The sequence below is a fragment of the Pteropus medius genome, unplaced genomic scaffold, assembly GCF_902729225.1.
Source record: "Pteropus medius unplaced genomic scaffold, Ma_sr-lr_union100, whole genome shotgun sequence".
Lineage (NCBI taxonomy): Eukaryota > Metazoa > Chordata > Mammalia > Chiroptera > Pteropodidae > Pteropus > Pteropus medius.
This window is the reverse complement of record NW_024356249.1, coordinates 2,730,875-2,755,121: the sequence shown is the minus strand read 5'-3', so window position 1 is coordinate 2,755,121 and position 24,247 is coordinate 2,730,875. Positions and strand designations below refer to the sequence as shown.

At 49.4% G+C, this 24,247-nt stretch overlaps 1 protein-coding gene across 3 annotated transcripts; it reads right to left on the bottom strand.

The window, feature by feature from the left end:
* Window positions 1-2,873: 2,873 nt before the first annotated feature.
* On the bottom strand, window positions 2,874-13,741 carry KLRG2 (killer cell lectin like receptor G2). 3 transcript variants are annotated; one of them, XR_005652378.1, is made up of 6 exons: window positions 12,917-13,741; window positions 7,881-7,982; window positions 7,352-7,497; window positions 5,884-5,987; window positions 4,643-5,368; window positions 2,874-3,449 (listed from the first exon to the last, which is right to left on the bottom strand). XR_005652378.1 is itself a non-coding variant. In XM_039860882.1 (5 exons), the coding sequence occupies exons 1-5, from the start codon at window positions 13,716-13,718 to the stop codon at window positions 5,248-5,250; spliced, it is 1,275 nt and encodes a 424-aa protein (XP_039716816.1). In that variant the 5' UTR covers window positions 13,719-13,741; the 3' UTR covers window positions 4,261-5,247. The 3 variants fall into 3 exon arrangements, 1 of the variants encoding a protein (XP_039716816.1); XR_005652379.1 differs by having other exon boundaries at window positions 2,874-3,205; XM_039860882.1 differs by lacking the exon at window positions 2,874-3,449 and having other exon boundaries at window positions 4,261-5,368.
* Between the last annotated feature and the right edge of the window lie 10,506 nt (window positions 13,742-24,247).

Here is a 24,247-nt window from a genome sequence, read left to right as displayed (position 1 = left end):
CGCTGACAGTTGCCCCGAGATCACTCCCGGTTTACAGTCTTAACCTCGCCCCCAAAGTTTGCCACAAAATAGCCTCCTTTTTAAATTATTTTTACATCGCTCTAGTGTATCGATAGTCTTTGGAAACAAGTGACATCATTCTATTAATAGTCTTCTGTTTTTAGTGCTGTTTCCATTTACAAAATACAGTAATTCTCGATCGCTGAAAATGTCAAATCCTGGAAAACAACATTCCGACGCTTGATGTTCACATTGTTCTCGAACAGTTGTTAGCCGAAGATGCATTTGATGAATCCGATTTATGTATACATTTCTTTTACATTAGGATTAGAGACAAGTTCTGTTTAGAAATAACTCCAAGAACAGTTGTTATATTTCATTTTCACAGTGAGAACCAGTCAGATTTGCTTCAGCCTCAAAGAGCGTGTTTATGTAAATTTAACGCTGGCAGCGAGCTGCACTCTCATCTGAATGGGAAATGGGTGAAATCTTCACAAGCACTTTGGATTTAGTACCTTGGCAGGTAGAGTAAGATCGAAAAGGTTAAGGTGGTACAGACAAGGAACGCTCTCTGGGACCTGACTTGTTACAGTTAGTGATAATCTGGAGTTAGAGGCCAAAGTTGAACGCGATCGAAAAGTTAAGTTTTAGCATTATGTTTGTAACATTGCAGTTTAATACTTATTCTTTGCCTCATCATATAAATAGCTGTCTTATCAGCTATTACTACAGTTATTTGTAGGCGGTACAAGCCAGTATCAGACATCATCCTGGGCTGGGCACTTAGCTGCATGTTCTTTAAGTGAATAATTCCATTAAAAACAAACAAACAAAAACCCTTTTAATACAAATTCTTTTGCTTAGATACCTCTAGTTTAGACTTTGGGGTAAACATTCTAAGTTTTTAATAATCTTTGAGTCAGGGGAGCCACTCGGAATTAGAATAACCCTAAAATGTCAATCTTAATCATCATTCTCATACACAATTTTTGGTACTTTTGTGTTATCTGGTGACTGTAGTAGAAAGTATGAGATTAGTCACGTATTTGCAAAACTTGATCCTCTGGGGTGTCCTGCTTGGAGCTGGCCTTCAGTAAGGCCTCTGTTTTGCTACCCCCAGGCGTCTCCCCCAAAGCCGCCTTGCTTAGTCATATCGACAGCATCAGCTGAAGAAAAACCCTCCATTTCTAAGGACACTTGTTTTTTCAAGACTTTCTTACCTCTCTGATAATGTTTGGCTTTTCCTAAAACTGTTTGACTTTTCCAAGTTCTTGGGTTTTTTCCTCCAAGTTTCATTTTAAGAGTGTTTTCATAAACCATTTGATAATAGCTTTCAACATTAGCCCTTTGAACCAGAACCAAGTGTGCAATAACAATTTAAACACTTGTCATTCAGTGTGGTAATTTCTCATTTAGTGTGGTACCTTTCAAAATGGTAGTTTATATTAAAGTTTTTATGAGTGGTGTTAACAGTTTAAAAATCAGAAATGTCTATAGGGTTTTCAATATTAAGAATCCCAGTAAATACTACATAATTCTTAAAATACGAACATATCCAAGGTGGATATTCATCTGATAATGTACAGGTATGGCTCTCTCAATTGTTAAACCACTGAAACGCATGGCATCGGTTCTGGGTCCACAAGCACATCTGGCAATCAAACCAAACTAATGGCCAGTATAGGTAGACTTTAGGCTGAAAGCAAGGCATTCAGACTCAGAACTGGGGTCCCAGTGAAGGATCCAGCAAGGAGATGCGGCCATAGGCTGATGCCAGCACCAGAATGTGCTCTGATACTGCTTTGAAAGAGTTGCTCTCAAGGCCCCCACTGCAGTAAACTACTGTGTCTGAATACTGTTGGCTGCCTAAAACGAGATCCAACTCAAATGGGCTTAAACGTGGTTGAGTTCCATGTGACAGCTCCATCCTGGGTCTTATAGACATGAAGAGAAACGATTCCATTTCTTGTTAGATCCAGGTAGCATATATGTGTTTGTGTCCCACCCCCACTTTTTTTTTTTTTAAACTATCTTGAAAAGTGTCATAAGGTTGGGGATATCATAAGTTTTCCATTTAAGTCAGCACTTTAAAAGTACTCTGTCTTGTGGGCATACAGGTGTTTTAGGTGGGGATTCTCTAAATATGGTCTCTGGACCATCGGTATCAGAATCATGAAAATATGCAAATGGCCAGTGAGCTCACGAGCGAGGCTCCGTATCGCCAGTCATCAGGAAAGTGGAAATGCAAACCACACAGATAGCACTGCACTTAGTAGAATGGCAGATGTAAAAAGACCTGTTGACAAAAAGGTGGAGCAACTGGAACTAGGATCTGGGTGGGATTATAAAGAGGTAGAGCGACTCTGGAAAACAGTTTGGCAGTTTCTTATAAATTAAACATCCTTATCAGCCAATCCAGTAATCCTACTCCCAGGTACCCAAGAGAAATAACCTGTGTCCACACAAAAACTTGTGCTCGTAGCAGTTGTATTCATAATAGCCACAAATTGGAGATAACCATAATATCACCAACTAGACAAGATAAATCCTGGTACATTTCCTTAGAGGAACTACTGATACCATGCAGCAACATGAATAAGTCTTTAAAACTTTATACTTGGCTGAAAAAGCAGACAATAGAGTACTCTCATGCGAAATCCTAAAACAAACTAAACTTTAGTGAGTGCAGATTTGCTCGCAGTTGAAGGTCAGGGAGGAGGATGTATCGACTGCAAAGTGACACTATTCCATATCTTGATTGGCAGTGATTACTACATTTGTCAAAGGGTACTCTTGAGATGGGTGTACTACTTTGGTGCAAATTATACCTCAAAATTGATTTAAATCCACCCCACCCCCGGCCCATGACCACCCTGGTGGCAGTATGGGCTCTTAGTGTTTCTCCAAATGTGTTTTCTGCACCATCTGCATCAGAATCACCCAGAAGGCTGATAGAAACTGGACTTGGGGGCCCGACTTGAGGACCCACACTGCATTAGAATCTCAGGACTTGGAGTATGATGAGTTGCATGTGCTTAATAGGTGACTGTTCAACAGACTGGATGTCAGGAGCTGCCCCTCAGAGGCTGCTGTGAGCTGTTGGGCTGCCTGTGTCAGAGGCAGGTCTCCAGAGCTCTAGGAAACAAGCCAGTGCTGGTGGCAGTGTTACTAGATGTTGATTTCAAACAGTAGCAGTTGGCAGTGCCTGGTGGGAAAAGAGACTAGAGAAATGACTCAGAGGGATTCCATGCAGACCAACCTGCTGTGTAACTTTTCCAGCTTCTGTTTTGTAGAAAGAGAAAGACATGCTCTGAAGGCGAGGCCGAAACTTAATGAGAATGTCCCTCAATGAAACAAATAATTACACGCTGGAACAAAATGCAGGCGAAGGAATAATTTGTGAAGCTGCTAGTTCTCAAGGCAGGCTGCACATCAGAATCCTGTGGACCCTTTAAAAAAAAAGTGTTTTTTTTACTAAAGTAGTACATGAATATGGGTTATTATTTTTTTATATGAAATGGTTTTAAGTTAGTATTAAAGGATGTAATGTTTAAAAAAATTCAGTCTCCTCTCCACCACCTCCTTCTCCCCCCCCCTTAACCTCATTCCTGTTCCTCGGGGACAGACATTTTAGTTTTTAATCTTAAGTGTAACAGCTTGGTGAATTTTTGTATGTCTACGCCCAACTCTACCCAGATCAAACTCTAGGCCATTTCCGGCACCTAGAATGTTCCCTGGCATGTCCCTTCCCAGTCATTACTCCTTCGCTCAGACAGCCCCTTTTCTGACTTCTGTCACCACCAATTAGCTTTAAGGCAAACGTTTTACATTTGCTGTTTCCTCTAGTATTTGTCTCCATATTTCTAATCAGTAAGCTTACCCAGCTACTACTTGGTTTGCCAGCTTTGGGTAGTAACTAGCAGGTTTCCTGTGTAGTAGATATAAGTTCACTCTCTTATTCCCCTACCTCACCAAGTGAAGCTAAATAACTTTCAGATTTCCAGGCCATGGCACCATACCCTGGGCACCTCCACAGGTGCTTTTAAGTGTCACCCGGGTCCAGGGAGCCCCAGGCCGGTGGTACTTGGCCTTGAAGCTGGGAGGAGCCAAAGGGCTCCTTCCTGATCCGAAACCAGCCTGATGTACTGGGCACAAGACGTCTGCTGAGGGCGGCTTTGAAGTGGGTTAAAACACCATGTTATCAAGCTTGGGGGTTAATTCGTAGCTGCAATAAGAAGGAAGCCACAAGACGGACCAGAGTGTTTCTATGATTTTTATTGCTTGTCAAGCGCACCCTTCTCCCAGGCGCCCGTACATTCTGTATGAGATGCTGGTTTAAATGGACCGATAGAGGTCTCTCTAAGGTTGGGATACGTGATCTGACTTCAAAGAGGAAAGTGTTCTGCTGAATGCTTGGCACCAAGATAAGACACAGGTATAAGTCCCCTGTCGTAGGTCTGTACAGGCTGGGGAGACTAAACAAGCCCTTCCAGGCCCTCTAGCCCTTCCCTGAACCCCGACACAGACATCTCCAGGCTGGTGTCCCCACAGCTGTGGGTGGACGCGCTGTCTCGGACATCCCCACGTTTCTCCAGTTTTCTTTCTCACTTGGACCCCATGCTTTGCAGCAACTTGTACCTACCAAGGTGCAGGGAGGGTGGATATGCTTCCTTGGCTCCTCCTTCCCAGGAGGCCCTGTCCTCTGCCTTGTCCCAGCCTTGGCCATCAATGCAGAACCTCTCTCCTCCTCTTCCTCACTTGCCGTGACACTGGTAGTCAGCTGTGTTGGCCATGTGTCCAGCTGCCCAGAAACGGCATGCATAGCAATGGTGTCCCTGCTGTCAAACTCCACGGCCACACAACAATGGGAGACTCATTTCATGGGCTCATTGAGAACCAGGCTGGGCTCAGCGGAGATCGCTAATCCTTTTCTGTTGCTCTAGGGGCAAAAGGGTGTGTGTGTGATGACATAGGTGAGGGACGAGGAAATGCCCATTTTAATGAGGGAGAGACCAAGGCTCAGAAATGCTTTAAAAAAATAAAAAAAATAAAAAAACCCTCCCAAGGTCACAAAATAAATCCGCTTTAGCAGCTGGAGACTAGAGACTGTAATGGGCACTCGGCCCCAGGCCACAGAAAGCCTCTCAGCTGCCAGGCTGGCTCAGGCAGGGAGACAGGAAGCGTCCAGGGTTGGACCTCCCTGGGGGCTGCATGCCTCCAACAGGCTCGAGGTGGGCGGAACCCGAGTCAGTCTGTCCCCTTGGCGCAGACCCAGGGTCTTGAAGAGGCGCAGTCCAAAGCCACAAGCTTGCCTCCCTCCAGACCCCCGCAGTGGAGATCCAGCTGGTCCTTGTCTTCCTCTGGGAGTCTGGGGAAGGGCGAGAGGAAAGCGGGGTGTGCTGGGTGAAGGGGCTTCCTGGCGTCGCGGCCCTCCAGCCCGCTGGCCTGGGTACTGTTCGAATCACCACACGGGGTCTGGAAGCGCCCTGAGGGAGGGGTCGTGAGGCTGCCCCTGGCTCATCGGCTGCGTGGCCCTGGGTAAACCACCAAACCTGAGTGGCGCACCCCTTATCTGTAGAACAGGTGACAGTCCTGCTTGGGTGAATGTGCTGGGGGTCCCAAACAAGGGGTGGGGTGATGGGGACTAAACAAAACCAGGCCCTGAGCATGGGTTTGGGGTCAGCCTCCCAAGGGTCACCTCAGGCCAGGGGTGGAACATGGGGACTGAATTTGGGGAGGATCTAGAACAGCCATAAGGGAGGTGGGGAAGGACTACGGCCCCTCTTTGGCACCTGCTGTGATGTCACTTTGGTCACCCCGGGGAGCCCATGCTAGTGCATTAGGGACAGAGGGCGCCCTCCACCCAGGCCCACAGTGACTTACAGTTGGGGTTGCAGGGGGGCCCCATCAATCCAGTGCCAGCCATAGGGGCCTCGCCGGGCCCCCACCCAGGAGGACTTGGTGACCGGGTATCTGCTCAGGAAGTTCTGAGAGAGAAAAGCAGCTGGTCACTCCTCCAGACGCTGGCACGGCTCACCTGGGGCTTCTGCCAAGTTCCCAGCCTGCCAGGCCGAAGAAGCAACCCAGCTCAACTCGACTGCCCCAAAACACCAGGAATCGGAGAGTCGTATTGGATGTTTGCTGGTTACCAGGCACTACACTCAGGACTGGGGACCAGAAATGGGGGTGACCCCATCTCAGCCCTCCAGAGGAGAGGACGTGAATGCCAGTCCCCACCGAGCAATGCGTAGTCATATTGAGTGGATAGAGAAACAGGCGCTGAGAGGTGCTGGGAAAGGCATGAGCAAAGCTGGGAGGCTCCAAAGGACATGAGGTGACAGCAAACAGCCTAACTGCGCAGGAGGCAAGTGGATTAGGCTGCACAGGCGTCCTGGGGGCAGACAGTCAAAGGCGCCATTGCCAGCAAGAGCATAAATTCCATCGTATCAGCTTAGTAGAGTACTATTAAGGCCATTAAAAGAATAAAAGTATGAAGATCACAGAGCAGCATGGGGGAAGGTATGGTACATGAAAGGCTGTAGTATGTGAGGGGTTACAGTTAAGTGAAAAGCTGAATCCAAATTGTGGCTTGATTATAATGATGAAAAAATGTGGACGCAGAGACAAGGAACAAGAACCAAAACAAGTGTGTTAGAGAGCTATTAGAATGATTTCTTTTAACTATTGATCCTTGTTGTGTTGTTTTGAACGATGACGTAAAGCAAAGCGTATTTAAAAATTTTCAACTTGTTTTTGAATTGCATTTCAATTATATTTAAAAGATCTCTCAACAGCGTCACTCCTGGTGCAAGGACTTGGCAGGTGGGGGCGGGGAGGCTGACCTTGCCCCGCCCACACCCATCCAGACTTACGGGGAACATACTTGATGCTACATACAGAACGAGAGTGGTACCTCCGTTCCTGTCGCTCCAATGCGTGATTCCACTTTGGGGAGTAAATCCAAGAACATAAAGGGTATGAGAAGATGAGTTTACCCAGAGGTCATACAGTGCCATGTGTCAAGAGAGACTGGAGACCACCCAAGTAAATGGTCAGCAATTGAGAAATAACTAGGCAAATTGTGGGGTATCGATGGGAAATCAGTGCTGTTAAAGGGTGCATCCCTGCTCCAGCTGTCTCAGCTCCACATCGGCTCCCTAGAATGAGGAGTAAATTGAAGACCTGTGCAACCTGATGTCTGGTCCCCCTGCATGTCACTTTATTTCTCCAGGCCTTGGTGACTTTTTCTGGAATGTAGAGTTGGACTAGATCTTTGCCAATTCCTTCCAGGGCTAGCCGTCTGCAATCTGTGACAGTATCCACACCCCTCCACTGCCCACCCCCTCCTCACCTGGGTGTGGCTCAGCAGGGGGAGGGTGGCGTGGTGGGCTAAGCAGAAAGCCTGGCTGGCCTCCCAGGCCTCGGCCTCAGCGGAGAGGTAATAGCAGTGCTCCCCGGACCACAGCCAGCCCTGGGGGCACGGCCGGCACGTGGCCCCTGCAAGCGGAGACCACAGTAAGTCGCGAGTACATACGTTAAAAAATCAAAACTTGGCCGTTGCCTTGACTGAGGGGCAAATCTGGAGGTATGGCACTGGTGAGCCTTTGGGTGGCAAGCAGGGTGGGCAGGGTCCCCGGAAGCCTGTCCAATCTGTGCCGTGGACAAAGCCCCGAGGGCTGACACCCGATTGCTTGTCAGGGCGCAGGCTGTATCCAGCAGGAAGAAGCAGCTTTTTCCTTATCTTTGCTCAGCAGGCCACATGTCTTCATGCCCAGTGGGGATGTCTCCTAATTCTCACACAGGTACTGTGAGGACTAGACACCCTGGTGGTGGGGCCCAGCGGGGAGGGGAGAGGATGGGATGGGGAGGAGGTACCATACCTGTTCTAGAGGCCAAGGCCACAATGGCGACCGTGGACACCGCCAGGAGCACGGCCATGACTGCCAGCGCCCAGCGCAGGGACTTCATGTACATAGGCAGCCCTGGGGGTGGGGAGGGGACAACCAGGAGACACGTTAGAAGGAGACCATGCCAACCACGCTCACCGACTTACACACCTGCATCACACCCACCCGAGTGGCCACCCCCTTGGCCCAGACACCAGGAAAAACATGGGTGAGAACTTCCTATTTGGGAGAAAAATGCCAGAAGATGTTCCATTTCTTGAATAACTGAAAGACCTAAGATTCTATTCAGGAAAGAGAACAAATAATTGGCTAACAAGCATTTATTGAGCACCTAGTGGGCCCTAGACTCAGGGTACAAATACACAGCCCTCAAGGAGCTAACAGACTAGGCAAAGGTCCCAAGAGACAAGACAACAAACGAGAGAGAACTGAGGGATAGATCTGCAGTTTATCAGACCTGGATTCAAGTCCTGACTCAGGCGTTCTTGGTGTCTCCCCATTTTAACCCCGAAATCACCCGCCTCTTCTCTCTCTCCAGGTTGCAGGAGGCTGCTAAGGAAGCATTGTGCAAGGAGCACTTTGCAGGCTGTAGAACACTAGACGGGTGTGAGCTGTCAGCAGCTCAAGGCTCCAGGGGACCAGATGGCTGGAATGAAGTGGCAGGGGGGAAAAGGAACTCTGGAGACAGGATGACATCCAGGCGGCAGGAATAGCGCAGGCAAAGGCTCAGACAGAGGACACACTCGAGTGCCACCGCCTGCCCTGCTGATGGTGCAACGCCAGGGAGGCCAGAGGAAAAACGTGGAGAATAAAACACAGTAAATGCTTAATCGCAGCCATCGATAACCAGCTTTCAATCCGGAAACACACACCTGTCCGAAGTAACTGAGCACTTCTGAATCGTGAAATCAATTAGAAGACGAAGAGACCCTTTCCCTCCCAGACGCCTTGCTGCAAGGTGCCCGGGACCCACCCAGGTCTCAGGGATGAGGGTCAGGAGTGCCACATCGTCGGGGTGAGGGTGCTAAAACCTCAGTCATCGTATCTGTCAAAGTCTGAAACAGCAGAGGTAATTCTCCAGCAAATAGTTTATTGTTTTGAAAAACTGATTCCATTGAAAAAATCACATGGATGTATTAGTATATACCCACATTAGTAATATTAGTATTAGTAGTATAAATACATATATGTGTATGGTACACACACAAAGAAAGAACACATTTCCAAGCTTTAATGCATTTTCAATCATAATTCAACTTTAAAAGCATAAGCACTTATGAAATCCCCTTTTTCCTTTTGCATGAGAGAAAACCCTTCAAAGACGATGAACTATGTTACATTGATACCTGAAAAGTCAACATTCCATCTGTGACCTTTTGAAGCTTTTAAAAAAAATACATAAAAAAATACATAATCTGCTTCTTAAAGGGATTTAACTCAAATTTCCATCGACTGATAAATGGATAAACAAAAGGTGGTATATCCATACAATGGAATATTATTCAGCCATAAAAAGGGATGGGGTGTTGGTACATACATGCTACAACATGCATGAGCCTTGAAAACACTGTGCTAAGTCAAAACAGCCAGACACAAAGGACTTGTATTACATGAGTCCATTTTCATGAAATATCCATCTGGACTAGGCAACTCCATAGAGCCAGAAAGTAGATTAGTGGCTGCCTGGGGTTGGGAGCTTGAGGGTGGGGGGTGATAGTTAAAAAGTACAGCACTTCTTTCTGGAGTGAAACAAATATTCTAAAACGGTGGTGATGACTCTAAAGACCGTTGAAGTCTATGGTTTTAAATGGGTGGATTGTGTGGCACGTGAATTATAGCTCAATGAAGCTGTTACCCAAAAAAGAGGATTTGAAAATGCTAAGAATAAAAGATACATAAATTAAGAGTCTTAAAAAAACAAAAGCAGAACTAAAAAGCCTGGGGAAGAAAAGGAAAATAAATCCACCAATCACTTTGGTAAATATAACTATTGTAACTGAATACTGAATTCAGCTCTGACCTTTAAGAAAACAAAGCAGTAAAGAAACACAGTAAGTTACAATAGTCTTCACACACCTTCCACACGTGGGGCTTCAATGTTGACCTTGGAAACGCCTCCCCCCAGAGCCATCTGATCAGTACTTTGAGATGGTTAGGGCCATTATTTAGTAATTACCTTCAAAGCACCTGTGTGCCAGGTGTTGGAGTTTCAGTGAAACTCCCTTTCCATGCCCCCAGGGGTTCAGAGCCCAGGATCTTTACAAACAGGGAACAATAACTTCTGTGAGGCATGCCTCCATACGCTGCACAAAGGCCAGTGCCATTGGGAGCATTGAATCGGGACACGTAATCCAGCCTTGCAGACCAGAGGAGACAACTCTAACTCACACGTAAGGGAGACATATTCTCCCTCTGGGGATCTAGCTTCCCCCCCCAGTTCTGGCTCTCGGCAAACAGACTTCTCCCCTGGGCAAAGTGCTGCCACTGAGAATATTCTGAGTCTTTGATGCCTCGGCTGACACCTGCACAGTGCCTCTGGGACCCTTGCCCAAATAAGCAAGGGAAAAGACCAAGCAGTGATGTCTCCATCCTCTCCAAGTGGCTTCTCTGTCAGGTTCATGAGGAAGGGACCGTGAAGCAGCTGGGTTGGGGCATTACCGCATGGGGTTGGGCAAGGCGCGGAGCCTGTGCCTTAGTTTGCCCTGTTGAGGTAACCAGCTTGATCCCAAGTGGTAATGGCCAACCCAGGCAGAAACGACTCTGCAGAGCTCCTCAATCAAGCAGCAGCCCTCAGATTACGCCTCAGGCCAGCACTGGGAACCCCATGGTTCTTGAATCCCACATGTCCCAGAGAGCAGGCCCAAAGCGCCCAGCGCCAGCACACGCCCTGCAGTAGGTTCTGTCTGGCATCTCTGCCCCACCCGGGGCACTGTTTCAATGTGGCAGTACTCCCTATCCATCCGTCCCCGAACCTGCCGCTCCCGACACCTCCACAGACATCTGACTCTGCTGACCACACTCTTCTAGACACTCCTTCGTCTGCTTCCATGCATCCTGAGTATCTTCCTACCACCTGCGTTTTATGTCCCAGTCTGTGGCTGTGGCCGGCTCTTCTTCCTTTAAGTGACTTTTCTACCTGGAACTCCTTAAAGTGCCCTCTTATTTATGTCTCCCACGCCTCTTCCCCGATTCCCCATCCTGGATGGAGAACTCAGTTCATCGTACAGCTACCCTCTCGGCAGCCTAGGCACCATCCCCACTCCTCCCTTAGCACACCTTTATTGGCTGAGGCCCGGCTTACTAAATTCGACCTCCTGAACCCTCCCTCTCAGCTCTGCCATACATCAAGCCTTCGTCATCTCTTGTTGATCTACTGTCACCTCCTAATTGGTCCCTTTCAATCTCATGCCTGTCCCATCCTTCCTCCTCAGTGCCATCAGAGCTCACTTTCTAGAATAAAAAGCCAACCATGTCACATCCCTACTGGCTCCTCGCTTCCTTATCACTGACTCTTATTATTGACCTGATAAAAATCTACAGACTCATCGTGATGGACAGAACAACATCCCCCTAAAGGTGTCCGTGTCATGCGGGGTCCACCTTAGGTTACACAGCACAGGGAAATTAAGGTGGCAGATAGAATTCAAGTTGCTTATCCATTGACCTTGAGGTGAGGAGATTATCCAGGCTTTTCTGGGTGGGTCCAGTGTAATCACTAGGGTCCTTAGAAACGGAAGAGGGCGGCAGAAGGACGGGAGCTTCAGAGAGATGGCAGTGGGAGGAGTCCGCCCAACGCTGCAGCTGTGATTATAGACGGGGGCTGTGAGCTAAGGAAGGAACGCGGTGGCCTCTAGAAGATAGAAAGGCAAGGAAACAGAACCTCCTGGCGCCCCAGGAAAGAACACCGGGCTGCTGACAACTGGACTTGGGGCCACTGAGCCCACGACTGACTCCTGACGTACATTAGTGTGAGAGAATACATCTGTGTCGTTTTAGGCCATTAAGTTTGTCGCAATTTGTTACAGCAGCAATAGAAAACTCACACACCAACACGAAGAAAATGTGCTCACATCAAACTCTGCGGAAGTTCCTGAGTGATCTGATTTCCTTGGCTCTACCCCTGTTTAAGGAGCCCTGGCAGAGAGACCCCCGGATTTGGGGCCTGTCTTGCTGGCCTGTCCTTCCTCTCCTAGCAGGCAGCTAACCTGTCCGGGCCTCTGTTCCTAGGGCTCCCCAGCTAGAAGGGGCCCCTATGAACACCCCTAGCATCTCCTTACCTTTCAAGGCTTAGCTCCAGGAAGCTTTCCCATGCTCCCAAGTTCACCGACCACTCCCTCCTGGTTCTTTGTTCAGGATTGTTTAGCTGTTTATATCTTTTTCAGGCTCTTTCTTCTGCCCTGCCTACCCTGCCCTCACAAAGAAAAACCCACAACCTAGCGCAGTCTGGCCGCATAGTCCCCGCGCTGAAGCTGCTGAATGGATGAGTGTTTGGGGCCAAATACTCCTCAGTATACGGTGGAGAGAAAGAGGCAGCCTGAACCTGTGAGCGGCTGGGCCAGCGCAGCGTGGCGGGTCCCTGGCGGCCCGGAGCCAGGAGTTCGGAGACCTGTGTTCCCTCACCGGCTGTCGTCACCGTCTGGTGACCCTAAAAAGACTTTCTTCCCCTAGCCTGGAATTCCTTCCACCTCTCCTTATCAAAGATGCCACCCACACGAAGAAGGAATGTGAAAAAGTCTCGGGAAGGGGGTAGAATAGTAGTTTTAATGCTTTATCGCAAAAAATAAATAAATAAATAAATAAATAAATAAATAAGTGAAAATAAAATAATTGAATTGTAATTGCATAAACCAGAATGTTATATTGGTTCCAAGCCAGAGATAGGCCACGGTGGGTCGAGCATTGGGATGATCCCCTAGGCCCTCCGCTGCAGTGGCCCAGCGCCGGGTGGCTGCTGGGTGGGGTGGGGTGGGGTGGGGTGGGGGGACCCCGCCCCGGCAGCGCGTGCTTACCTATGAGCGCTACCGCCCGGGGCAGCTTCTTGTCGCCGTCCGCCTGCGCGCGGTGCAACAGCGCCGCGTCCTCCTCCAGCTCCTGCTCCTTGCAGCTGCAGCGGCATCGGCAGGTGGGGGCGCCCGGGGGCGCCGCGCCCCCCTGGGCGGGGCTGGCCCGGCCCTCGGCGTCCACACCGCGCTCCGCCCGGGCTGCGGCCGCCTGCGCGCTGCGGCCCCACGTGCTGCCCCAGGACGAGCTGCGCGGCGGCAGCGGGAAGGCGGGGGCGGCGTGGCGGGAGAAGGCGGGGGACTCGGGCACCGGCACGGTGATGAAGCGCGCGGACGGCGCGGGCGAGGGCGCTCGGCTGCCGCCGGCCGCGCCCACGGGCTTCACACGCACGTCCACCTGCAGCTCCACGGGCGCCCAGGCGCCGGGGGCGGCCTCGCCCGGCGCGGCCCAGGGCGCCAGCTCCGACCCCGTCGCCTCGCCGTCCCGCGGCTGCTCGGCGGCGGCGCCGGGCGACAGCGGCTCCGGGCCGGCAGACGCCAGGCGGCGGAAGGCGCCGTAGCCCAGGCTGGGTGGCGCCACCCGCAGGCGCGCGGGGCGAGGCGAGGGCAGCTGCCCCTCGCCAGAGAGGTCCTGGCCCGAGAGCGTCGCCTCCTGTACCGCCGGAGCCGGGCTGCTCTCGGGACTCGCAGGTCGTCGCGGCTCCGCGGGCACCTGCGGCCGCTCCGGCCCCGGGACCTGCTTTTCCAAAGGCTCCATTGGGAGCTCGGGCGCGGCTTCGTCTCCTCCGGGTGCCGCCCGGGTGCTTTCCATGCCGGGCGCTGAGCGACCGGGGGGCGCAGAGTGGAGCTCACCTGGGTCCAGGTAGGGAGTCAGTTTCGCCTCCAGCGTCAGGATGGGCAATTGTCAAGCCACGCCCCTCTCCGTCATGCCCCACCCACCCAACCTGTCGGTCACGCCCGTTCGGGCCACCAGCCCCGCTTTCGCAAGGCAGCGGAGAAAAAGAGGGGCAGAAGGGCCTGGAAGAGTGGGTTACCCGAAAATACTGAGCTGGGAGCAGACGCGTGAGGGAGAACCCAGAGCATGGCCGGACTTTTTCCTCTTCTTTGTTCTTGGTCCCACCCATTTCTCCCCCCACCCCCCAACCTTCTGCCATTGTGCTGATTTGGAAAGTTATAGCTCCGGTAGAGACCGCTTAGCCAAGTCTTGTAGAGATCCTGGGATGTCAGAAAAATCCGCAGGTCCTAACGAAATGGGGAGGCCTGCGTAAAAGTAGAGTAGCTGGTTGTTCCTTCATTGTAGAAGAGGCACCACACCTGAGATGACTCGCCCGCGGCAGATGGCCCAGGGACAGCTACTCTGGAGGCGTGACTCCTAACTCATTAAAGACTGAGGAATGAATAAGCCTCAAAATGTGTCTTCATGGGGACGGGAGCCTGGTCCGCCCGGCCAGCCTGTTGAGGAGTAAAGTGTTCCCAACGCTGGCTAATGATCTGAATGCCATTAAGACAAATACGGATTCCTGGCTGGGTTCCACCCAGACCTACTGAATCTCATAAGGGGGTGAGGCCAATGATCTTTTTATCGAGTGCCCCAGGGTAGGATTAGCAGGTAAAATACAGGCCAACCAGTAAAATCTGAATTTCAGATAAACAAGAGATAGCTTTTTTTAGTATAAGTATGTTCTGAGTGTTGTATTGGATGTAGTTATATTTCAAAATTATTTGATATCTAAAATGTAAGCGGCCTCCTATATTTTTATTTGCTAAATCTGGCAACCCTCCTCCAGGGACCTCTGCTGGAAAAGAGTGGAAAGGCAAGGAACAGGTTCTTCCCCACAGGCCTCAGAAAGAACCAACCCTGCCAACACCTTGATCTTGGACTTCCAGCTTCCAGAACGGTGCAAAAATATATTTCTGTCCTGTAAGCCATTCAGTTTGTGATGCTTTGTTTGCTAGGTGCCCTAGCAAACCCATACAAGTCTCCTGTTCAGCTGGCTGCCTGCTTTGGGGATGGGTCTCCAGGCTCAGGTGGTCTCTGCACCCCCAACCATTCACCATCGCCGACTCAGCTGGGCCAATTAGATTCTCCCTGGCAGGAATTTGGCACTTGATCTGAGAGATGCAGGGCTAGAAGTTGTCACAACTCACAATAGGGCAGCTCTTTAGAGAGAAGACCCACAAACTCCTCCTCAGACCCCTAAAGGCTCTCTGGTTGTGGCTCTTCCTAAATCTTGTTTGTTCGATTCTGTGGATTTCATGGAACCCAGGAGTAGCCTGCCCCTACCTCCCTTTCTTTGCCTTCAATTAGCAGAGCATTTACCACTCTGATTGCAAGTGGCAAAACCCCTAAGTCCAACCACAGGCTGCCTCGGGCTCCCCGGCGCTCTCTCAGGATGTACACCAGGCTTCGGAGCAATCTCCACTGTGCCTTCCATGGCAGAGCCACAGTGGCTCTGGCATCAGAAGGCCATACAACTTCTCTGGTGGGAGACCCCAAGACAGGCAAATTACTGAAATTCCTGGCTAGCCAAAAAGAACAAGTATCTACTGCAGTCCTTCCTCCCATCCTTCTCTCATGTTAGAATCCTTTTTTTCTCCTTACCACAGCAATACCTACTTGCAAGACAAAATTTAAACATTACAGAAATACACACCGTAGGAAGTGAAAGTCCCCAGTATTTCACACCCCAGAGAGATTTCTGTTATTAACTAAACCAAATTGTTATGATATGTACATAGTTTTTATTTCCAAAACTTCCCTCATTATTAGATGTATCCTATACCTAATTTATTTAAGCAGTCCCCTGCTGGGTAGACTTTTGAGTTGTTTCCATTCGGGTGACATTGTTACTGCAATGCCATAAATGCCACAGTTATAATTCAATGACCATCCTTGCTCATTGTTTTTTTTAAAAAATCACATCTCTGATGCTATCTTCAGAATAGATTCATTAAAATGGAACTGCTGAGCCAAAGGATGCTCACAGTTTCTCCACTGATGGACAATGCCACAGTAACCCAAATTACTCACAAGAGGCTGAACGAACAATGGATGGGAGAGGCTTGTTCCCCACAGCGTCACCAGCACTTGACACTATCAACCTCCTAATCGCTATCAATCTGGTGCGTGAAAATATGAAATTTCAACTTGCATTTTTTTTTAGTTCTGTGAGGTTGAACATCTTTTCATTTGTTAATTATGTTATGAGAAGTGTCTTTGCCATTCTCAGAGCTTTTGTAAAGGGTCACCGCTATTCCCTCTAAGGCCAGCTCCAGATCACCAGCTGGGTCAGGAGTCACTCTCGTCACCCTGTCCTGCCCCCACACCAGAGTTCACTGCTTCGGGGAAGCTGATGGTATCTTTCCTGTCTGAACAGACCAGAGTTCTAAGAGCATAAACTAAACCATGGCTGGTTGCTCCAAAGAAGAAACAAATATGCCCACCCCGGGCTCTTGGCCGATGTCACCCTCTCTGGCATCTTGGGCCATTCCTGGGCCTCTGGACACAGAGGTCAGGGGCACCCAAGCCGGTGTGGCCCTCACTCCCTCTGGATTCCCATTTCTCACCTGCAGACTGTCTTCAGAGCTCTCAGCATTGTCTTCGGCCAACATGTTCACGTATTTTTCTTGTTTAATGTTTATCTCTGATGCTCGAGAAATCGACGCTGTACCCTCGGAATGGTAGCTGGCGTGCCCATCCCTGGTTCTTAGCTTGACGTCACCCCCAGTGGCTTAGTGAGTATTTATGAAATAAGTACTGCCACACAGGGCATTTAACATACCCTGTGGGGTTTTTAACGTAACTTGTCTTTCTTCTTTTTAACGTAACTTGTCTTTATTCTAATTTTTATTTAACGAATGTTAAACATTAAGCAAAATGAAAAGAATACATTGTGGACACTTGAATACCCTCCACATAGATCCAGCAATTGGCATTTCGCCATATTTGCTTCATCTTTATCTCCATGCAAACATAATTTTGTTGTTATCAAACCACATGAGTACACCAGTGAACTATTCAGCGCTTCGGCAGGTATCTCCTGCAAATACATGTATTCTACCTACTACGGACAATACCATTCAGAGACCTTAAATTTCTCCATTTTTTTTTTTCAAGCCAGGATCCAATCAAGCCTCATACATTGCCTTCAGCTGTTATGTCTATTTATTCTTCATAATAACTCTGTGAGGAAGGCACTACAATGCCTACTTTACAGGTGAGGAAAGCGAGAGGGAGGTGAAGGGACCTGTCGGAATCCAGGACTCTGAGGGGAGAGGCCAAGGTGCCAGTCATGTGTCTCTGACTGCCAAACACATCTTTTCTCCCCTTTCTTGCAACTGGCTCCCCTTGGCCTCTTGGTTCCCTGGAGGTTTCACTGCTCTGGCCCATGTTAGTCACGGGCCAAGGCGGAGGCTTCGACCCAGTTACTCAGCAGACGAGGCTTCACTTTCGAGTTCTTCCAGCCGCAGCCCCGCCCCTCACCCTTATCTCTGCTGCTCTCTGAGACCTTAGCCATCCATTGGGAGTGACCGGGACATCCTGTTTCTGCATCACTTATTTAGTGGAGGACCCATTTGCGGGTAGGGGACAGACAAACATGGCTCCAGTAGAGGAACAAAAGGTGGCTTTCGGTCCGGGGCGTAGGTGAGGCTGAAGCAGGGACTGAGTAAACGTTCCGTCTGGACATGTGCAAGCTCACTTAAGGAGACTTGTAGAAGAGCCATAATGGCAGGAAAACACGCCCCTGAGTCATCTGCTAACAGCATGTCAGAGCACAGCCCTCCCTTGCTGATAGCTCCGCCCCTGGAATTCATTCCTGTAGAATGGGGGGCTGTTTTGTGAGTAACTAACGTGAGTGTCTAGACAGCCCCACTCAGTAATGTATGGGGCAGACCTAGCTCTCCTGGGGATTAATCCGCCCCACACCCCAGTTTCCAGCTGACCTCTCGGGGTCTGAGGCTCAAAACTTGGAAGAATCTGGATGAGAGTACATGCACAGACCAGGAGACCAGGGGGCAGAAACTGACGAGGGGGCGAGGGGACATGAGACCAGAAGCAGCAGCACCGGCCACCTCACATCACAGCTGTGTAAAGGACTCTCCATCAGGCTGGGTGGGACCCCCATTGTTGCAAAAGGAGAAGACACAAGGACCCAGGAGCACCTCAGTGAGGGGACCCCCAATTTGAGGGTAAAGTTACCCTCTCCCACTGTGAATGAGGTTTGCTGGCGAGTCCTTCGGCATAGGATGTCTCCCAAATCAGATCAGGCCTTGCGAAAATCTAATTCAAGGGCTTAGAGTACCTCGTCAGGATGCCAGGACTAAATGGGAAAAACTGGGGTCTAATCAAAGATAGAGAATATGTTTCAAGACAAAGGTGGTGATTATTTATATAATCTAGGGGGGAAAAGCCACAAAGCGATCATTTTCAGAGAAAAAGGGGATGGGAGAGGTGAAGAAAAAAGTAGAATATAAGAAAAGGTCTCCCAAATACCAGAATTTGGCGAGTTTTCCCAGTACTACTTGATCTAAAGAGACACGGAACATTCCAGTCCCCCGAGATGTGTGGCTCACTGCTGGTAGTGAGAGCCCATCACTACCGAGGCCTTGAGCCAATGGAGAGGGAGCACCTGGGAAGGGTCAGAGGTCACTCGCCACTACCGGTGAGTCTGGGGCACCTGTCTCATTTCTCATCAGCCTCCTAGTCCAACCCATGGGCCATTCTGCCTCTGGCCTTCTGCCAACAGGCCTTGCACCTGTTTGCCACCTAGACCCTTCTGAGATCCTCTGCCTCATTCTGAAGCTTGGCCCAGTTGTTTTTCCCCTGTGGTTCCTGGCCAGCCCCCCTCTCCTTCCTCTCTCATGGACAGCTGAGCCCCTTACTCTATGGTGAAAGCCATCCACTCCCTTTTAGGCTGGTTTCTGTCCGATTGGTCTAGAACTTAATATTCTCTCGCAGTCTTAGTGGAGGGCCCTGTCTTGGATCTTGATGACTCCAGCTCCTGTTCTTCCCAATCTTGGCTCCTTCTTCCCCTCAAGGAGCTCCCTGTGGGTAGAAGTGGGGAGGCCATGTCCACAGCACCTCCCCGCCCATGTGTAAACAGTCTTGAATTCCGGTATATGTGTGATTTGGTGACTGTCTGCCTGATTTTTTTAGACGCAAGCCGGGAGATCTCCAGCCTCCACCACTGTGTCTGGGAAACATCATCTGTGATACTGTAATTTCTAATAAGAACCATATATTTGATCTTTGTCCCTGTTTCTGGCACAGAGCTCCTAAAACCCTAGGAATTTCCTAAGAGATGAGAGAGATAGAGGTGTCTTTTGTTATGTTAATAACAAAACTTTTGGTTTGTACCAAAGGATGGGGCTGGTTGCCAGGAGAACCAATCACGTGATTAGATGGTTGAAATTTTCAGTCCCACCCCCTGATCTGCAGGGAGGGCAAAGGGGCTGGAGGTTGAATCAATCACCGGTGGCCAATGGTTTAATTGATCTTGCCTATGTAATGAAGCCTCCGTAAAAACGAGTCTGGGGAGCTCCTTAGTTGGGGAACACGTGAAATCTGGGGAGAGCGAAGCACTGGGAGAGAGCATGTAAGCTCCACGCCCTTTCCCCATACCGTGCCATATGCATCTTTCCACCTGGATGTTCCTGATTTAACCCTGTTATAATAAACTGGTGATCTTGTAAGCAAACTGGTTTCCTGAGTCCTGTGAGCCACTCTGGCAAATTAATTGAACCCCAGGAGGGGATCACGAGAACCTCTGATTTATTGCCAGTAGGTCAGAAGTACAGGTGATAGATAACCTAGACTTGCGATCGATATCTGAAGTCGGGGCAGCCTAGTAGGTTGGAGTCCTCAACCTGTGGGATCTGATGCTGTCTCCAGGTAGGTAATGTCAGAATTGAGGCGAATTGTAGGACACCTGGCTAGTGTCTGTGAATTGCTTGGTGGTGTGGGAAAAACCTTTCCATCAGGGAACTGGTGATCCAGATCAATGCTATGCTTGACCTCTGTCTCTCTTTAAAATTCAACCCCTCACCTAAGGTAATAGCTGTGGAGATAAGCTATTCATGAGTTGAATCCTATCAACTTCCTTTGCATTTCTGCATGACCCTGTTCCTGAGATGGACAGGACTCCTCAAGGTCCATAATGCACCCGTAATGTGCTTCTCAACATTCAAGTACAGGAAACGTCAACTTTATTAAGTTATACAGTGTTCAATTCAAGCTGTCACTTACGAAGGAGCATGAGAATTTCACTATGAGTCAATTTCCAGACATAAATGTCTATCTATGAAGAATAAATAGACATAATCCCAAGTAGATTAAACAAGGACCCCAAGATTTATGAGTGTCCTGGAAGAGGATGCCTATTCTTGAGTCTTGGGTCCCTATTTCGATGCTGCTTTTGGCCTGACGCAGATGCATTCTCCAGGTGCTGGCCTTTCATTTTCTAGGACTTAGATGCCCCGCTCCCGACCCTTCACACGTGGACACAGACAGCTGGGATGTCAGTCTCCTGCCCTCAGACTAGAAGACCATCGGCTCCGTCGGGTCTCTAGCCTGCTGGCTCCCTATCTTGGGATTTCTCAGCTGAGCCAATTCCTGGTAGCATCGTATCTTTATACACATCTCCTGTTGGTTCTGTTTCTCTAAAAACCCTGACTCTTACAGCCTTTGTATTTCTGACTCCCTCCTCCCTGCTGTCCCCAGAGTGGCATCTCTCAGAGGCCGCCTCCACGCACATCCACTGATCCCCTCCCCAGTCTGAGCGCCTGTCGCCTCCCTGGCCCCTTCGAGAGCAGGTCTTTGGCACTGTGGGAATGCCTGTCACCGCCCAGACTCCTCTGTCCTCAGGCTATTCTTTGGACTCAGTCCATGGAGCCCTCCTCTCTCCGCAACCTCCTGTGTATGATTATTTTATGAGTCTAGGCTTTTAAAAATGAAACGCTCCACTCTTTCCTGGGGCTAGAAACACTTTAATTTTCAGAACTAAGTGTCCAACCGTCCTCTGAAGAGGAAGAAGCAGAAAATACCACTCTTTTTTGGTATTGAATCTACAGGAAAGTTGGATGGCAAACTCTAAAATAGACTAATCCTGCACATCAGGCTTGTTTCTTTACTGCTGTTGGGGGCAGGGATGATGAGGTGCTCAGCTCGGGGGGTGCTCAACCCTCACTCACATCAGGCTCTAGGTGAGTGGCACCCCCTGGGCTCAGCAGTTCAGAGCCGGAACTGTAGAATATACACCCTGGCCGGAAGCCCCTCTGCCAGACCCTGTGCCTGGGCCCCAGTGTGTGACTGGGCTACAGAGTAAGATGTGGAGGTCTCCTTGCAAGACCCCGGCTACCCACTCTAAGCCAGACTGTGCAGAGCTCAGTGAGGACAAAGAGCCTGACTTAATTTCAAACCTATCAGATTCTGGTCCCACCTGGATCTAAAAGATCGGTCCTCCTGGGGAAGTTGGGTTCCTCTGGTACTGCTGGATGCTAGGTTAGAGAACAGCGTGGGGCCAGCAGGCAGCTCTGGACTGCTCAGGTCAAAGGTCAGGTAAAAGGCCTCAGCAACCCCACAGCCAGCTAGGGACCGTCTCTCAGGTCCTGGACTTGGTTCTCCTGGGACTGAGCTGACCCAGCTGTCTCTGCCTGTTCAAGGCATGGCGTTGCCTGCCCTCCCAGACCCTGGTCCATCTGCATCCCGTCCTGTTCTGTGATGTCTTCCTCTCACCTGCTTCTACCTGTGCCCTCAGTCCCCTCTGCTACCTGAAGACAGGTGGGCTTGCTTCCCGAGAGACCTATCTCAGATACTGGAGGGGTCTTGCATGAACACTGTGACTCCTTGGGGACACCCACCCCCTCACAAGGGAGCAGCCCTTGAATTCAGGGATTGTCCACATGCTGCCACCAAGTCATATCCCTGCCAATCGGATGGCAGCACACTCCATGGCCAGATATTCCGAGACCTTAATTGAAACCACATGTCTCTTTCGGAGCTCAGGGGCCTGTGCCCACCTCCCACCCACAGATCCAGCCATATCTCAGTGGCCCCAAAGACCCAAAGACTGGCAGTGGCAGGGGGAGCCCACAGCCTGGACTGGCTCACCCATGGACGTTTCGTGCCCACCTCTCCTGCACCTGTCGGGACTACCCTCCAGGCGTAGACTCCTCACATCTAGACCAAGCATGGCCCAGAAAGGACCGGAAATCCCCCCACCACCATGAAAGTGGGGGTTGCGAGGACCTTCCTCGGCCAGGCTGGTAATGACCATGGCCTTTAGGGAGACTAGGAGCACATGATGGTATGACACACCGACCCTAACACCCTTGCCTCAGGTGTGCCTGTGGAAGGGGTGCCCTTGGGTCTTACTCTTGGCGATGCCACCCGAGAGGGACGGGCAGAGAGGGGTGGTCACAGCACGCAGTGAGGTGGACGTCTTCCTAGGGCGCTAGGCATGTGTGTCGAAATGACCCAGCTTTCTAGAAGACATTAGAGCAAAAATGCAAGGGAGTAGAGGAAAAGAGGCTTCTTTTCTCAAAGCAAAAGGCAAATTTATCAGTTTGCGAAGAACTGATGTCAGTTGGGGAGGCTACTGAAGATTTCTGGAAGGCTGCGAAGGACATCTGTCTAAGAAAACAGTTTAAATAGTTTGCTAACATTTCCTATGTTATTTCTGTAAACGTTGATATCTGCCTGTCCTTTTTATAATGCAGATTGAAAACTTTCCCTATCATGTACCATGAATTATCCAGATATATGTTATATATTATAATATCTGTAGAATATCTCTGTATATCTCTATCTATCATCATCACCTCATCTATCTACCTACCTATCACAGGGTAGAGTGGAGGAGCAGGGTCAGACAATGGGAGAATGAGAGAGAGAGACAGGGACAGAGAGAGCTGGACCAGCTTCTGTCTTAATTATAAACATCGTGCATTCTTTGGCCACGTAGAAGTTGTCTGCCACTCAGCTCAACCTTCCGCAAGGGCAAACTTCCAGAGGAAGAGTCTTACATCTCTAAAACCTTGGGACCAAGTTCATAGACTCCATCAAGGTTTACCTTTCTCCATAAAAGAATAGATACTTCTACTCCTGGGTACCCTTCAGAGACCCCAGACCACAGGGGACCACATAATATGCCATTTTGTGACCACAAGAACCCAGCCTGCACATTCTGAGTCATAAAACCTCATACGTAACCTCAACAGGAACGTCAAGGTTAAGATTGGGAGATTAACTATTACATCAAAAGGTCTTACTCCCATTGCTAACATTTCTAAATTTCATGATAAGCTTCTACACTTTAGAAGAAAATTGAATTTACCATTTACCTAAAGATGGGTGTTTTCAGGGAAACAGTCCTTAACTAGTTTGTAATTTGATCCCTTTGAGGCTCCAATGAAATCTGGGAACCCACTCTCTAGTAAAATACATTTTGCAGCTTTCAGTTTTAGGGGGTCGCAGTTTTCCTGAAGCCCCCTTGTGAGCAGCAGTGTAAGGAGCCCTGGTTATAGGCGGAAACTCTAACCAGCTGGCTTATTTTTGCCCATGAAGCTTTCACAGGCCATGCAAGGGCAGTTTTCCACCTGTCTCATCTGGGCCTCAAACTGGGGTTATGGGTGACTTTTGTATGCAACAGATTTAAATACTATGACTCAGATGGCATGAGAGCCAGGCGAGAATTAAATGCTGTGGTTTTCAGCTGGAATATGACATTTCTGCAAGCAAAATACATAAGCTATTGTGAGTTTTAAGAAGACCTTCACAGTGATGATTTAGAAAGTTTGTCATTTCAAAAGCCGAAGGGGCAACCTCCTACAAGGTCTGTGATGGCTCCCGCTGACCTGGTCGGCCAGACCTTCTTCAGATCTGTATTTCTCGGGCCACTGAGGTACCTCAGGGTCTGCTTGGACCATTGAAACCTCTCTCCCCTTTGTGGTCTGGGGACACATAAATATGAGACTGTCTGGCTTGTTCATCTTAGAGATTTTATTGGTTACCTGGGGATCAGACAGGATCCTGATACGAACTTGACACAGAAAGAAAAGCTTTCTTACAATGTTTATGAGCTGAACTTTCCCTCTCCCTCCAAAATCCCCTCTAGTCACCATGGCAATAGGTAGAAAATGAGAGTTTTAGTGCAACCTTGTTTGGGGATCTTCCTGTATAGAAATGTTGAAGTCCTAACCCCCAGTGCCCTAGAATGTGACCTTATTTGGAGACAAGGTCACTGTAGATGTCATTAGTTAAGGCAAGGTCATTAGAGTGGGCCCTAATCCAATATAACTGGGTCCTTATAAAAAAGGGAGATGGGGACACACACACACACA

Bases quoted from the DNA above. Each gene is read 5' to 3' on its own strand.
- KLRG2 (XM_039860882.1), bottom strand. From the start codon at position 13,718: ATGGAAAGCACCCGGGCGGCACCCGGAGGAGACGAAGCCGCGCCCGAG. The intron at 5,988-7,351 runs GTGAGGAGGGGG...TTTCTCTCTCAG, and splicing joins CCCTGCTGAGCCACACCCAG to AACTTCCTGAGCAGATACCC. The intron at 5,369-5,883 runs GTAAGTCACTGT...GCCCTTCCCCAG, and splicing joins GCCCCCCTGCAACCCCAACT to ACTCCCAGAGGAAGACAAGG.